At 43.5% G+C, this 17,454-nt stretch overlaps 1 protein-coding gene across 2 annotated transcripts in view; it reads right to left on the bottom strand.

The window, feature by feature from the left end:
- The window catches only part of LOC138515939 (uncharacterized), a 671,334-nt gene that overhangs the window by 372,614 nt on the left and 281,266 nt on the right, over window positions 1-17,454 (bottom strand). The window contains exon 3 of one of the 2 annotated variants that reach the window (XM_069630710.1): window positions 3,783-3,851. The exons of the other annotated variant lie outside the window; for it this stretch is intronic. Within the exon in view, the coding sequence (XP_069486811.1) occupies window positions 3,783-3,851 (69 nt within the window). The remainder of the gene's footprint in view (window positions 1-3,782; window positions 3,852-17,454) is intronic. 2 annotated transcript variants of the gene reach the window in all.

Here is a 17,454-nt window from a genome sequence, read left to right as displayed (position 1 = left end):
ATGACCTGGGGATACTGTTTTCTGATGTCCAATGGCAAAAACGTTGTGCACTTACTAAGGAGATGTGAATGTGTGCAATGTATAAGTTGATTCAGTTTAACATATTAAATCAGCTTCACTATACACCAACCCAACTGGCAATGTTTGTGTCCTAAACCCCAGATATATGCATGAAATGTAACCACAGCCGGGGGAGATGGTGCACATGTTCTGGGCTGCTCTGTAATACACTGTTTCTGGGGAAGATGCTGGACATCCCCCCTATGTTGGCACCAGTCAAGTATCTCTTGGTGATAAAGGTAAGGTATCGGTGGGGGTCAGGCGACTGTTTAATGTAGCATGTGTTGTAGCCAGGAAATGTGCACTCAGGTATTGGGAATTAAAGAGTGGCCCAACACACGTAGAATGGTTGAGAGACATTGTGTATACAGCCGAGAGGGAGGAAAAGTAAATAACCTCAGTCCCGTCGCAATGCAGACCTAAAGCCCTCTGGGCCCCCTTACATGCCTTCCTGACATCTATGGATGACTAGAGGTTAGATAGAATGAGTCTAGTGTAGCTACCATGGTCCCCTCTTGCTTACTCACATGTAGTCAGCCCTCCGCCCCCACTTGTTTAGTCATAATTATTTGGTAAATGAATCCGCTCAGTTGTACTCCTATAAGATAATTCTGCTTGCCTCAACAACTGTAACATGAAAATGCTCAATTTCACATGTATGTGCTATTGTATTGCCCTGTAAATTCATTGTTAACCGTAAATAAAGATTAAAAAAAAAGAATCAACAGCTTTTTATTTGGAGTTTTTTTTAAAGCAGGGGGAAACTAAAATATTAGCAGGATTTTTCCCAAATAAACTAAATGTCAAGAGGTCTGCTGTCTTTGAGGCAGTATTCTCTGTAGTTTTCTCAGATTCTGAGACCTTCCTGGTCTCTGATTGCTCAGTCTCAGGCTTTGCAAGTTCAAAAGTATGTCCTTACTCCTCCGCATAGACATTGCAGGCTTCAAGGTGACTCAAAAACATCTTTGTTTGCTGATCTAGATGGATCCAATGGAGTCATCACGGACAATCTGATTTTCTCACAAGCATTTAAAGCTTTGTCCGAGAACGCCTTTTGAACTCTAATGCAGTCCTCCATTGACGGGCCAAACAAGCTTTTTGTTGGCATGGGTTTTCAATTTTCTTTAGAATACTGAAAAGTTGCTTGGTTTGATTTTTAGCATTTGTTATTTGATGCTCAAATAACCTTTTCTTTGTGTCTAGTATTGCACATTTGTAGATTTTCTTATGTTGTTTCCAATCTAGTTTATATTCATCTTTATTAATTTTATGCCAAAGGCCTTCATCTTGCCTTTTGACTTTCCTTAATTCTTTTAGTTCATTATTGAACCAGTCAATGGGCCTCATTACGGCCATGGCGCTCCCGTAATGAAGGGTGCCGGTACGGGACCGGCACCCTTCATTACGGGATGCCCTATTACGAGGTTCCCTTGTGGGACCCGGTAAGGACGCCTGGTAAAACCAGGCGTCCTTAGTGGGTCCCGCAAGGGGACCAGGGAGCTAATAACGGGCCTGTTATTAATGGGCCCGTTATTAGCTCCCTCCCCATTCCCATTGAGCCCTATGGGGGCTCAAATGGGATTGGGGATGGATTTTTCCAATGAGGATTTACCGGGTCCTCCATGGTTGGAATAGCCTGGTAAGTCCTCATTGGAGGAACCTGGTACTGGAACCCGGTATGGATGTAGCCATGCCCTTAATAATACCTCCATACTCGTAATGAGGCCCAATGTGTTGGGTCTTTTCTCTAGCAACAGACGTTTTGAGTGGAGCCACCTGATCCAGCTTTTGGTTCATGTAAAATTTATAGATTTTTACTAAGGTTTCAGGATCGTTTTCATCCAAGGTATTTTCCATCACTGCACTCCATTTACTCAAGTCTGATGGAGTGATTTTCTTAACATTTTGGGTTTGGTTTTTTTCTCAACAGGTGCCGGTTGGATTACTGTTTTTGTTTATGAAGCACTTGGAACTGGATAGTACAATGGTCTGACCAAATGCAAGTGTTTGTCTCACCGATCGAGGATCTTGCCTTTAGAGTGTGTGGGCTTGTTGTTAATAATAGAGAAATCTGTATTTCTATGATTGCATTCTAACAAGATTGCATCCTTGACTGCTTTGTACTGAAATCAACGATTTCCAACAACAGGGTTGCACTTCCAGACTTATTTAATGGGTGCAAGATCTGTATTAATTCATCATTCAATTCTGGCATGTCCCTGGGTGGTCACTATAATACAATTACATTGATGCAATTTGCTGCATCTAATTTTAACTTAAGGTGCAAAATCTCACAACCTGAACGTTATTTGGACTGTATAAAATTGTAACTGCACTTTCACGATGATCGCCACCCTCCCACCGTTCATATTTGAACGATTATACATGAAAAATTTATATTTTTCTGGCACAGCTAGTTCCATTATATGGCCACAAGGTCCTTGGAGCCAAGTCTCTGTTAAACAGAACATATCCAGATCATTATTTTATATATATATTCATGTATGTCCAATGAATACACATTTATAGATCTGGTATTGAGTAATGCAGACTTATTCAATATTGATAAGAGCTCTCTATTTCATGTGATGATTTCATTTGATCACAGGTATCTTTGGCATGAGCAACCTGTTGGTTACCCAGTGCTACCCTATGTTTATCTTGGTTTCTTTCCACTGAAACAAGACACAGGGAGCTATTCTATAACAAAATAGATTTACATATATCTGATATGATTTTGTTCTTTTGTGGATTAGGTATATTATTTTCTTGATAGGCAGTACCTGAAGTGCTTCCCAAAATCGATTTTGCCGTGTCTGCTTTAGGAGCAAGACGAGTAGTTTCTAGATCTGTTATACTTGTTGTCCTAAATTCGTCTAAATATTTTTGAACAATGGCTTCACAAGATGCTTCTTGAGCTGCTAAGAGCAGTGCAAGAGCTGCAGAAAGTGCCATGGTGTGTTAATAAGTTCAACTTTGCAATGGAAAGGGCTAAATAAAGTATAACAAGTATGTGGTCTGGAGAATAAACAGATGACGGTGTAATACCTACTTTACAAACGGCGGTGTCTCGTCTCGATCCGTCAGAAACTGGCACTAGCGTGCCGGCGGACCAAACAAATGAACGCGAGGACTACAATACACTAGGGTATTGTCGTTCTCAATGCCCAAAACGTACATGCAAAAAGGCAGCACACAATAAAAACTAGAAACTTCGGATCAATAAAACCTGCAATAAGAACAAACTGTTTGTTTGCTAAATGAAAATAAAAGCCTATTTGGGCTAAAGTGCATTCAAATAGGATCAACACAGAATTGTCTAGATATAATACAATGTCTGTGCAAAATGAAGCTAAAGTGTCTTGTGCAAGGGCTAAGGGAAGTGCCCTTATGCCTTAAGGACTTGATGCCATATCTCTATCAAGACGATCATCCAAAGAGTGTTGGTACCCATATATCTCTGCAAAACATGTGCCCCTAATGTGCTTTGTGATTTGCATGGTTTATGATCCACACCAGTCAGGCAACATTGTGCAATCTGGCTGCTGCTACCGCCTGTACTACAGTGATCGAGGAATGGGGCTATCATCGGCCGAAGGGTTCAGTGAGAAGTATTCGGAAACTGGTAACGAGCTGCCTATTTAGAGTTGGCGCCCAATGGTCATTCTTATAAGCACTATATTTGCTTTATTTTGTGATAGTTAAGAATAAAAAAAAAATACCTTCATCAGGAGCTTTGTTCAAGTTTGATGACGTAGTCACTGAAGGTTGTTGTGCTTTAGTTGCTGAGGCTGAATAAAAAGGAAATACAAATGTGAACATTATTTCCCTATTTTGTCGTAGAAATAGGAAAGCACTTCTACAATGTTTCTTCCGTCCAAATAAGGTCAATTGCATGGCTTGGTGCAAATGTGCAGGGAAAAAGGTAGGGTACACGCCCTCCACATTTGCACTCTGTTGTAAAAATGAATAAAGTTTGGCCAGCATGCAGCGTTTACAATTACAATTTAACGCTGTCTGCCATGCACTCGTGGCAAGCAGTGTTTAATTGTAATTGTAAACACTACCTTCCACGCAAGCATGGCAGGCAGCGTGTACAATGAATGCCTATGGAGTCTGTCTGCTTTAAGCTGGCGCATGTAGGCAGCAAGCTCCATAGGGATACCCAGCATTTGCATCTGCATGAAAATGCATGCCGCGGTAAATGCTGGGCAATTTGTATGGCGGAGAGGAAGTGAGGCAGCAGCAATGCGTTCTGTCTCACCTCTCCGCCATACAACTGGAAGAACAGGAGTAGTAAGGTAAGTGTATGCCGTAAAATCCTTTTACGCCATACATTTACGTTACGGGTCATTCGAAAATGACCTACATGATGCTTCGTGTTTATTAACATACACAATTGCAGTATAAGAGTTGTAAGGCCAGGCATTTTCACTTTGAAAGGAGACTTTTTCTACAACAGATTTAGCAATATTTCACTACGCAACAAACAAACACCATATGATGGGAAACATTTGAAGTGGAGAAAGAGAGCATGGCCGTGACAGTGGGTTGTGCTTCTAAGATTACTTGGGCTTATTAATTACTTACTTGCAACCTGCATCTCTGAAAAACAAAGCTGCTAACCCATTCTACCTGCGGCTCTGGTCTACAACGTAGTCGATGTCTTCGGGAAAGAAATTTGGGATGTAGGGAGGTAGGTTTTTATCTCCCACCCCTTTCCGTACTTTAAGAAAGATTGTAAACAAAGGTTGCGATGGGCCCACACCTTGTTCTCTAAGTCTCTCAAGTCAAACAAGCCTGAGGTTTGTCAATAGTGTAAAACAAGGAGTTCATCGGAAACTATACAGTTAATTGGCTGTTGCGTGGATGTTTTTATTATGTGCAATGTCTCAGCCAGCTATGAATATCTGGTAGAGTGAGGCCAGCTTGAAGGGCGAATGATCGTGATTTTAGTACTTTGCTGAAGCAGAAGTAACCTCGCTTGGAGCAAATCTCCAGGGAAGCGTGCAGTCTATTTACCTTGCCTCATTTTGATGAGCCCGTAAAAGGCATGGTGACATTAAAAGTCGTGTATCCGAGCTCTCTGTCTCCGTTATCGCCTCCGTGGCATTGTGATTTCCTGTTCCGGGTGGGACGCGCAGGGGTAAATCTGCTCCATGTGTTTCCCTAGGCTGTGCTGGAAACTGCCCGCATATGGACACTTCCAGCATTCATTTTGAGGATGGAGGAGAGGGTGCAATATTTACTTTTTCTGCCCACTCATTTGTTTGACAAACGTGCAGGTAAAATCCTTAGGTGTCCAGAGTAATGTAGGCTGATCTTACCATTTGCAAGGCAGTGATTGCTGTGCACAGGGCTTTAAGTCAGCCCGGGGTAGCCCGGCCCAAGCCCTGGCAGTCTTCAGAAAGGGCTCCAGAGCTGGGGCCCACCCTCGACTAGCCCCAGCCATACTGACGCCTCAGGCAGCCTCTGTAGCCGAAGCGATGCACGGTTACACGGGCTGCCTGTAGCTGTCAACACTTTGGATTATAAAAAAAGAAAAGACATCAAATGTTCTTTTTGTAAGCTGAAGTACTGACACCTGCAGCCAGCCTGTGTAACCATGGCTACGGCTTCACATGCTGCCTGCTGACTCTGTACTCAGAAACAGGAACAGAAACAGCCCCCTCCTGTTTCAGAGTACAGAGTCATCACGCTGCCGACAGACCTTTCACACAAGGAGCCGTTGGTTTTTTAACCACGTGGCTCCTTGAATGAAAGGGCTGCATATGCCACGCCTGAGAGCTGGGGTGAACTGGTCTCACACCTTTGGTGCACCCAGCCCCTCCTTTTGTTTAAAAGGAAGGGCTTGGTGCACCAAAGGTAATAATGTCAGTGCGCCCCAGCTGCCCTGCTTTCACCAGCCCACGCCCCCTTAGGCAAGGGAGGGCTCTCATTAGGGGTGTGACCTAAGTAATCCCCCTCGATTTATCATCCCACTTAAAGCACTGACTGTGCATTCACTGCCTGATCGGTTGTCATGACTTACAGTTTTGATCTGTCAGTGGTGTTGTTGGATACCGAGGCTCCGCCTCATTACTCCAATTTCTCTGGTTGAAAGTGAAGTCGCGGTTTGGGTTGATTCTTGATATGTGCTATCTTGACACAGTAGAGTTGGTTTCCCAGGGTCAGAACTGTGATGTGCTGCGAGTAGTGGTCAAAAGGATTTGCAGTCATCGTAGCAAGTTTCTTGGTCAGTGGGTTTATGTTCGGATCCAGTCCTTGGCAGAAATCCATGAGGCAGTGTGAGACACAGGAAGCTGGGGAATGTCTGGGTTCCCATACCTTTAATTGTATCATGCAGTGAATTACCAAAATCCGCCGGGAGCAGCGGGAACTGTGGAGTCAGTTAGGATCCAGCCCCTTCCAATGAGCATGTTAGTGTAAGGCTCCTTCACATGCTATAGTCTCTAGCTCCAGCCTCATCATGCCATTGCAACATCACGCTTAGAGGGTCTGATGATGCTTTTCGGCTGACAGCATAGCTAACGGAAGCCGGTCTGCTCGCTTATGTGGCTGGAAGTAGCCAGTCCAGATGCTCACAATGTTTACATTTTTAGTTTTGACTGAACGTTGGTGAAGCCAAATTTGTCAAAGGACTAGTATGATTATGAGTTTTTGGATAAGTGCAAGGATACAAAGAAGTTTGGCTTGTTGTTTCTTCCCGTAGAGCATTCACTCCATCAGGTTTGTGCCTGACACTGACAAAACAGTCAGGCATACTCTGATTGCATGTATGCTCCGTACTCTCCAATCATAGCAATGCCTCGGTTCCCTCAACCTCCGGAGTCTCCCTGCTCACCTTCCAAGCCCCAAACCTGGAAAAAAGTGCCCTCTGATATTTGAGAGCTCCCTATCTCCAACGTCTCCTGCTTGCTCAAGGAAACCCATTCATTTATCTCATTGCCACCCATTGGTCAGGAGCTTAAATGTTCACACAAAAAACAATTGCAGATGGAGCTGCTCAGAGGTGCCACCACATCATGCTGGCGATACTCGCGGCAACTAGTGGGTTACCATTGCTAGGCAACCACACTTTGATTATCGCTTCTGCCGCAGAGTGTGTCCTGCCCAACGTGTTTCTCTGTCCTCTTCCTGCAGCCCACCTGTGAGTGTTCCTGTAGCCCCGTGCCATATCGTAGCAGAGATAGGGTGCGTTTAAAAGTGCCCCTCTACAAAGTACATGCCAGCATTAACTCTGTAAATGATGGTGATGAATGCCAGCAATGCCAGTGTAAATCACTTTCATGATGCTGAGTGTGCAAAATATGCCAATATTACCCCAGCAAATCACTTTCATGTATCTCTGCCCACACTAGATGCCAACGTTCCCATAGAAAATCACTTTTATGATGCTATTTTCACAATATGTGCACAAAACACTTTGATGATGTGGAGCCCACAATCGATGGCAGCATTCCAAAGTTAAGGAATCACTCTTTGCAATAATGAGCGAGAAGTGCATTGACTGACACCTGCATCTGCAGACTTTCCTCTCCTTCCTGGCAGTCACAAATAAAGATGTCCTCAAGACCAGAGATGCAAGGACTCCACACACACAGCCAATAACTGCAGACCAGAAGGTAAAGGTGTAAAAGTAAGTGCAATGCCCTTGTTGAATAGGAAACATATACTGTTTGGAAAAAATGCTCAGGTGTCCTCTGAGATCACAAAAACACTCTGAAGGTGTTGAAAGATTTGATGTGTTCTCTTGTATACATGACACACCACACATAAAGCGGTGTTAGTTTGAAAGTGTTTCCAATCATTTGTGCATTGCTTCTAAGATTGAGAATTTTGAACATATATTTGTCAATAGCTGCATAGGATTCTTTAACTTTGCATGACACATCTTTTGCTAGTTTTGTGCAATGCAAACTTTGCAAACTCCTAGGGTAGATTTGTCCACTGAAAATACTCTTTGCACAATCCGAATCACCTTTGCAAATTCTCGGCCACTTTGTAGATCTTGGCCTTTATTTCTCCATGTTTTGTTGTGTAGTGTATGCACTAAACTTTGAGCTTGCATTTGCTGTAAGAGCTAATGTCAAAGTAAGCTCCTGGCACCTTAATGATATAATTGGTTGTCAAGCCTTAATGTGTTTTAATGGCGGAATGTGTTCATCTGTTCAGCCTCTGCTCCCGTGGCTCGATTCACTTTTCATGATCATACCACTTATTTCAAGTTTCTGGATTTGAATGAAAGATTTAAAATGGTTATGGCGTTTATTTTTTAAACATATCAGCCCTTAGGAGAGTAGGGCTGTGCATTTCTACTGTTGGGCTGTGGCGAGTGTGTGGACTGAAGTAGACTCGCTTTCCATTCTGTTCCTGTATTGAGTTCAAGTGAACCACGTTGTCTCTACTTGGAGGTGCGTGTGCCTTTAAGCTACCTACTGCCTGCCTGGTCAGCTGGGTACTTAAGGCCGCCTCCACTGCCCTTGCGGCGTTAAGCCCTGTGGAGAGAACGGCTGTGCATTTCTGCTGTTCGTCTGTGGCGAGTGGGCGAGCTGGAGCCCCCACAGCGCCCTTCGTCCCCTATGATGCTGGATTCCACTTCACCTGCCCCACGGACTCGCGCCCAAAAACGGCACGAAGGAACAAGTGGAGCCGTCACCGGCTTATCCACCCAGCGACTTCATACAAACAAAGTAAGCCGTTATTTTTCATGCACGTCTTCTATAGACGAACAAGTTATTCCTCCCCATGATTGTATCGATTCTAGCCCTACTACAAACCGCGTGCTACTTAACGCTGCAGCTATGCCTGAAACTGAAGTTGAAGCTGATGTTGTAAACTCACTGATGAACAAAAATACTACCATTGAACGATTGGGTAATGGACCTGGTTTTTGGGCTGCATTGCAAGGCAGTGTGTTATCAACCTCAAATACTGTCTTGGGTGAAAACATATCCGAAAAAATAAATCAATCAGCATGTGCCTCGCTCACCGGCTTACCTTGTGATGCCTCTGCTTCTGGCTCTGCTTCTGCCTCTGTGGTGCAGCCGGTCATGGGCGGCGCTGGTGGGGGCGGAGGAGTGGGCCCGTTGGTGGGGCGTGCTGTCTGTGTTGCTGGCGCTGTCCTGCACGGCGCTGTCAATCTGGCCGCTGGGGAGAGGCTGGTAGAGGCTGCGTGCGCACTCCTCGAGGTTGTCGCTTTGCAAGTCGGGGGAGGAGCGGCCCCTCGAGAGGCTGGAGAGGCGGTTGCTCCTCCGCTACGGTCCTCGGGTGATGGCCAACTCGACGAACTTGGCGACTTTGTTCAGGCGTCACCATTAAACTCCAGCTCACCCGTGCATATCATCAACACTCGACAGTGTGAGGCTTACTTGGAAGACGTGTTTGTTCCTACAACTTCACCAGCTCTCTGTATAGAGCAAGAGGCTGCTATGTGTCAATTGGAAATTGAGACATCCAAAGTTGAGGGTGTCTCGTACCCTGACATTGGTGAATTAGGTGACATTGGTGAATTAGCGAACAAGGCTAGGAGAGACTCACTGGGAGTGGCTAACAAGGTGTTAGAAAACTTTGTATCATTGAACAAAGCGTGTAACGAGAGAGCTCATAGAGGGTGTCCTCTACCATTGGCAAATACGGATAAAAATCCAGCCAAAGGGCATAACTTTCAGCTAACTGGAGCAAATGAGGATATATGGCACAAAGAATGCTATAAACCCCCAAAAACAAACAACCTCACTCCTAATGACCTCAAATTACATGATACATCTAATCATCTACTAACTTCCAAAAAAGGCTGACTATGGGACAACGGAAACTCACTGATGTTAACGAACTGTCTATCGAGAAATCCCAGTTGCCTGGCATCAATGGATCCCTCCTTGAAGACTCTCAAGACTCACCATTGATGGAACGTCCGTTCCTGAAAATTCGACATCTCAGGAACGACCTCACAAGAAATGCTTGGTGCTATCAAGCTTGCGAGAATACCCCTGAAAGGTGCATACCTTCATTATCTTCAGAGCTTCAAGCCTTACTAATCTCATCAACGGCGATTTCCCTGGCACCCTTCACGAAGCTGTATGAAAGCATACACGACGCAACAAAATACCTGACAACGGTTGTGGCCTTAATGCACTCTAAACTGATTCGACTTGAACAAGTGTGTGATTGTTCATATAATGAGCAACATGAAGGAATTAAAAGGCTGGATGCGTCTTTCAATCTCTTAAATGACCAAAGGAAAAACGACTCCATCGTCAAAAAGCTGCTGGCTGAGGTCGCGCGAGAGGCCCTAGCGCTATTTAAAGACAACGGAACGTCTCCAAACACCTTGTGTCAATCTGAATCCCTTACAAGAGAAAGTTCCCTACCTAACCGATGTAACAACCCTCATGAGGAACATGGCATAATTGTGCCTAATTTACACTTTCAGCAGCCTCAAAGAGGGGTTGCTCTGCAGGCACTGGATCCGAAAAGCACGACTAGCCAGAGCGGTCTCCTCTCAAGTAAGCGTGCGATACTATCCCCTGCAAGTGGAGAGAGTATGTCTGTCTTGAAACCCGCAACTGGGCTCATGCCTCCTGCGGGATTCGAAGTCTTGCCAACTTCAGTGACATCTCCTATCGATAACATTGCTGACATCTCGTTCAACACTGCTTTTGAGCAGGCTCGGAGCATGGCTAATCAAGCGCAGCTTGACACTCAGACAGCAGCCTCCTCGCAGGAAGGGTTGCGGGCAGATGTGGGTAGTACCTCTCCCTCCACATGCCCAGTAGTAGAGCCTTCAAACGTCTATCCAATCCTTAACGGGGCACCTCAAATTCCAACAAATTTAGGAGCACCTAAACCACCTACTATACAACCTCCAAAACAAACGAAAAAGCCTAAAAATCAAAAGGGCAAGAAAAACAAATCATTGCAGGGGGCATGGAAGTTCCTGCAAATATAAATATGGTCCAGACTGTGGTGAGTAGCATTAATAAGTGCATAATGGCCTCGCCACAAACAAACAACAAAACTCAACAAGTTCCACACTCAAACGTCACATCAGGAGCTCATAGTGAAGTGGACGTGGTAGGTTCAGCTCATGATATACACACTGAGCTCCTAAATCTATCAACATACGATGATGGAGACTACGTAGACCTGGAAGATGACTCCGGCATGAGTTTGGTGCAGGAAGCGAAGGGCATTGAACTTATCAAGGACGTCAAGGCAAAAGGCTCTACTAATGGGGCTCAAGAACTTAAAACGGACACAAAGAACCCCAAACCTACTAGCAGTCTAAAAGAATTTCCGCAACCTACTCCGCAGGAATCTAGCATATTTCGGAGAACTTGCCACATTATTCTTGAAAACGACCGGCATCAAGTACAGCCAATTCCTTCAAATAGCCCGGTATTTATGACCTTACATGAAAAAAGGATGCGTATCACGGTAGCCTCACAACTTGGCTGCTTTGAGGACTTAAGGTCTAGCGCATGTGTTCCAATCAATTCTGTGACCACTAAGAAACAAAGTAGGCCAACAGTAACCCCTGTCAGTTGTGAGACACGGAGACGCACAGGGCAAACGCAAAATCCTACTGATCCTCAGTCTCGTTCCCTAACTTCAAAGGTAACAACGGCTAGAAGTATCAACACAACGACCCCTGTATACAAGGTTATACTTGAGAGGCTGGAATCCTCTGACAAGTTAATCTTGAATCGTGGCAACACAATTAGGCTACTTCACCTGGTGCCATCCTTACGGGCCATAAGCTCTAATGACTTGAAGATTGTGGAGTTTCTTGATGAAAAGCATAATGATAAGGTGGTCCTCCATGTCTCATCATCTTTAATTGCGTCAACTATACTGGACGCTAATGTAGCCTTGTTTTCTCTAGGCTTTGATATCTTTAAGTTCACCGAAACATACAATCCTTTGGCACTTGGAGCCGACGCGTCACCTTGTCCTAAGCCTTTATCAGGGTGGTCATCCATAAATATAACAACACCTAGGGAGCAGACAGAGCTCTACTTAAAACAGAGCTCCCAAACATCTATACACAGAGATCAAATGGCTGAGATAAAAACTTCATTCTTCAAAGCTTTGTGTACAGGAGTTTGCTGTGCAAGCCACTGAATCTGACCAGCAAAAAGATAAGATAAGAATAACAATTCATGGTAATACAAGCTTGGATTGTCCCGACGTGCCAAGCGACAAAACCATGAGAGCAAGTATGGAAAAACATGAGTGGAATTGGTTATCTGAGGCATTAACCCTTAAAAAGCGACATTAATGCCAAGATGACACAATGTCAAACGTGTGTAGATTAGCTTCCTGGAACACACAAGGCTTCTCACACTTGTTCAAGACGAACTGGCTCGATGGTTTACATATTGCATGTTTACAGGAAACATGGTTAACCGAAGCCCCGGTCACGACTGAATTTGAGGTGGTTATAAATCCGGCAATTAAACCTCTAAAAGGATGTCCGATGGCAGGACTAATCACCATGATCAGAAGAACTTCAGGTTGGAGGATACTGAATTCAACTAATCATTCACCATTTATTCAAGTAACATCCATGGAACTGCGAGGTCACTCAGGGGCATGTACCAATCAGATCACCCTAGTAAACATGTATTGGAGCCATAAAAGAGCCGGGAAACAGGAATTCATTGACTACCAACTGATGGAAGTCTATGGATGGGTAAATATAATCCTCTACGGTGAATTAAACATCGATTTGTTCAAACCTTCAGAAGCTGAAAAAAAAAAACGCTGGCATACTCGTGGTCAGAAGAGATGACTACACGCAACCTACAAATGTTAAATGGAAACACCTGTGACGACATACCGACAGCCCAAACTTGGCATCGGGCTGGTCTTGCCTCAACCATAGATTACATGTTCGCAACAGAAGCCCTACATCCACGCATAAGATCGTTGAAAGTTGTAAAAAAAATCCCTTAGCGACCATGACATGTTAGTAACAGAATTTTCAACCATACTGAAGGCATCTATCACAAAGTGGCCTCACAAGATTCAGGTCGAATCCAATAGAGTGCAATTGAGAATGGATACACACGAAGTGGCTCAACAGACAAACCAGTACTGCAATGTCAGTGGGAACCTCGAATACGACCAACTCCTGTTGCAATTCAAAACTAAAAAAGTGGGGCTTAAACATATGGCCTTTGTACGCCCACACTGCTCCGACTTGGTCCTCTTGCAAAAGAAGTGCATGTTGCGCAGTGAAATTACACAATCTAAGTCTCTAGATGAACATGCACGCAAGCAAAGCAAAGATATAAAAACTGGGTGAAAACACATAAACATGTCATGATGCAAAACGATGCGGAACAAATGTTAAGGGTATTACAAAACAAAAACACAAAGGACTTCTGGAGCCTTATTAACAACTTGAATGCCCCCCAGACTGCACTACAAGCGTGGATGATGTCAGAATCTGATTGGATAACTCATTTTGAAGCACTATATAAAACAAACGAAGCCCTGGATGGCCCAGTCAACGATACTACTAAATCTTGCACCTTGTCTTTTCCGAAAGACGATATAGTGGCCATAATCAAGAGAGCAAAATACTTGCGAGCCCTGGCCCAGACGGCCTCACAAATTTCACCAGTAAACTGCACCCAGAGTTATGGGCAGAGGTTTGTGCAACGTTATTCAAAAGGATAAACCCTACTTGTCAAACCCCTAAATCCTGGAAGTCCGCGATCATTGTCCCTATATTTAAAAAGGGTGATAGATCAAACCCCAAAAACTATCGGCCAGTTGCACTGTTGGACGTATTAGGCAAAATCTCCGCCACTATGCTACAGCAAAAACTGGTAGCCTGGTTTACAATATCAAATCATGTGGACAAACGTCAATCTGGGTTTGTAAAACAAGTGGGTTGGTCGCTGAACTTATTATTGTTAAACATCATCAAAATGGGGGCAATAAAATCAAATACGAAGGTCTATTTAGCATTCATAGACTTTTTGTATGCGTTCGACACCATCGATAGATCGATTCTGTGGAAAAAAAAAGTTGGGGGTGCCCGCCAGACTTAACAGCTGCGATTAGAGAACTCCACACTAAGACCTCAATTTGAATCTGCCTGGACCAATCAGGGCTTCTATCTGCACCAATTGACAACTTTAAAGGAGTCAAACAGGGTTGCCCTTTAGCTGCAGCAATATTCAGCCTCTTTATCTCAGAGATAGGTGATTCAATAGACGCAGTAAAGTCATTTCCGTCGAATGTTGCCAAAGTACATCTAAGTTGGCTTCTTTACGCAGATGACTTGATCGTATTGGATGTAACGCCCATTAGCTGGCAAAGAAAATTAAATGCTGTTCAACAGTATGTTACATCCAACCACTTATCGATCAATGCTAATTAATGCAAAATAATGGTCTTACGAAATATGAACGGTGGTGGCATGTCCAACAAAAAAAACATAAAATGGACCCTAGGCCACGAAACGCTCCAGATATCGCAGACGGTAAAATACCTTCGTATGAGAATAAGTTCAGCCATAAATGATGGTCCTTGGCTTGCCGAAGTAAAAAGGAAATGTAAACAACTCGCAAGCCAAGTGTTGATCATCCATAAACGATTTGGGAAATTCTCGTTAAGACCCATCTTGTCGTTTTACCAACAAAAGGTAATTCCAGTTGTGATTTATGGGGCAGAAAACGCCCTTGGCTGCTCTTACGAGACTTGGGCGTCCTTAGAAAATAGCTTTTGGTCAAAGTATTAGCTCTACCTAAAGGCCTGAAGACGACATGTATAAGGTATGAGCTATCGATCATATCGATTCATGCCAGGATCTTCTGGAGTCTATTAAGTTTATACCGCAAAACTTGTACACATGCACAAATTCCACAATTCGACATCTTTTATACAGCTTCACCTGCTAACTCCAACATTGTGGCTATGTGGACGAATAGATGCGAAGCGATATTAAAGAAATACGACATCAAACCTGATATGCTCCATGAAAATCCTGATAAAGCCAAACTTAAAATCTGGCGTGCGGATTGGGAGGAAACATGTGCGGAGAGAGTTGCTGCCAAAGCAATGAGTGATGTGCCACTCGAAACACGTGCCTTTAACATCCAACAACGTTATGTTATACTATTCCCTGAACCGCGAGCACGAAGACTCTTTACATTGTTTAGGCCAAATATGCTTAAAACCATCGACCATATTCGCTCATGGAAAGGGAACAAACACTTAGAACTTAAATGTAGGTTCTGCATGTAAGCTGATGAATCGCTTAAACACTTGGTGCTGTTTAGTCCCAAATTAAGATCAGAAAGAAGAATTCACTTGGGTGCCTGGAGCTTAAATCATCCTTCCGTGCAGACAAATGGTGGAAGTTGATGTTTCAGGGAACAGACTTAAAACTGGTGCTGCCAATAACCCGGCTGCTAGCGATAATCGAAAATCATCTGAGGTTGGCACCAGTAGAGTGAACATGTCTGTAAAAAGCAGGTCTTTGAGAATCAACAAATGACGACTCATGAGGATGGAGCTCTGGAATTGTTAGTTTCAGTGTTTGTTTGTTCAGTTTGTTTACATGTTGTAATCATTTTAAAGGTTTATAAAAACCAATACAATTATTAATAAAAAAATAAAAAAACATCAGGTTTGATGTTGGTATGCTCATACAGTGAGGAGCTTGTATGAAAGCTTCTTAGAGCTATTTTTCTTGAAGAAGACTCTTTCCTGGTAGAAATTCCGAGGAGTGATAGAATTGCATTTATCTTTGCATTCAGAGACTCATTCATGTTTTCTGAGTTCTACTCTTGTATCTAGAGATTTGTACTGTTTTTGTGTCCAGAGATGTTTCGGATGGACTTTTTGGAAAGAATGCCAAAGTTACCAAAATGCTCATGAAGCCTATACCTTACATTGTAATCCACCTGGGCACTCAGACAGGATATGCAGGTAGAGGTGTACACGAGTTGCTCTGATTATTTGTTAAGCAAAAAGTCACTTGATGCAAAATAATGACCATTGCTCCCCATTGAGATCAGCCCTCTTAACAATGAGCTGCAGCGGCTCAGCCTGTTTGCAGGTCAGGCCACCACAGTAGTCATGAGGGAACTGATTTGAGTTCAACTCTAATCTCCTGATTTTCAGTGAGTTTGTCCAGGTCGGACCTTTTGAACTTATCAAGTGTTTTGAGCTAAACAAAAAAATTTGAGAAGTTGTACAGTTGAAATTGTTTAAACCAGAAGTGAACTTTTCAGAGAAGCTCAGGTAGGAGGAACCATTTCAAGGCTAATTACAACAGAGTTTTCGATCTGAAGGTTGGTATAAGCAAGGACAAACGTCAGTTCAGCGTATACAGTTATTGAAAGCGTGATGCAGACTCGATACAAAACCTTTTATGACGAGTTATAATGGATGTCCTTGCTTAAACTAGCGGTCAAACCGTATGCCTTTTTGTGATCAGCCTTGAAACTGACACTGTTCATTTTGCAGAGTATGAGTTAAGATCCTCGCAAGACCATAGAAATGAGAGGGGTGTCCCGTCAAGGTTTAGAAAACATAGTTTTGAAATACAAAAGTTTTGAAACAAAAGGAATGGAAAAAAAAATTCGGATGCATTTTTTTTTAATGTAAATGTTTTTCTTTTGGGTTCGTATAGTAAAATTAGTGGTTTTTCCCAAAAAAACGGGGGTTTGTGGGGAAACCCCCCCAAAAAAAAACATGCATGCGCAAAAAAAATGTCAATCCTTTTGTGTCGAAACCTTTGTATTTCGACACTATGACTGTCGATCAAGTGACTATAAACCATGAGAGGTACTCAAAAGAAAATCAGAGCCAAACGCTGCTCCTTGCTCGTGCAGGTTTGACCATGCAGTGCAAGGCCATTTTTAATGCATATGTGTAACCTCCTTCCCATGCCCCTTAAGAATGATTTCAGCTCAGTGGGGATGCATGGCGGGTTGTCCATGTGAAATGAATGTAGCTTGTGCTATACAAATACAACCATTCTTCCTATTACTTTTTGCTTAAACAGCCCATTGAGGTAAGGGGCATGCAGCAAGGCACCTTTGTCCAATAAGTAGATCACATATTTGAATGTAGTAGAGAGGACTCAGTCAGTATCATTCATAGGAAGATATACCAGAATGGTCAGATCATAAGGACCAATCTTAACCCAATAGAGCCAAGGGACAGCTTAGCCTATCAGCCAGGAGCTCCCAACACCTTCCTAGCAACCAAAGTTCCAGGGTTACAGACCAACCCCTAATCGACTAACATATGTCATCGCTTGAACTCTGGGGGGACAGATCATTGTGATCACAAATGGAAGACTAGATGGCTGACCAAGCATCATCCCTAGACCTGAACAACCTCCCATTTTGATGCATCAGTGCA

Source organism: Ambystoma mexicanum, chromosome 6q, assembly GCF_040938575.1.
Source record: "Ambystoma mexicanum isolate Mex_15411 chromosome 6q, UKY_AmexF1_1, whole genome shotgun sequence".
Classification (NCBI taxonomy): Eukaryota; Metazoa; Chordata; class Amphibia; order Caudata; family Ambystomatidae; genus Ambystoma; species Ambystoma mexicanum.
Note: the sequence above shows the minus strand (reverse complement) of the source record. Positions and strands in the feature narration are given on the sequence as shown.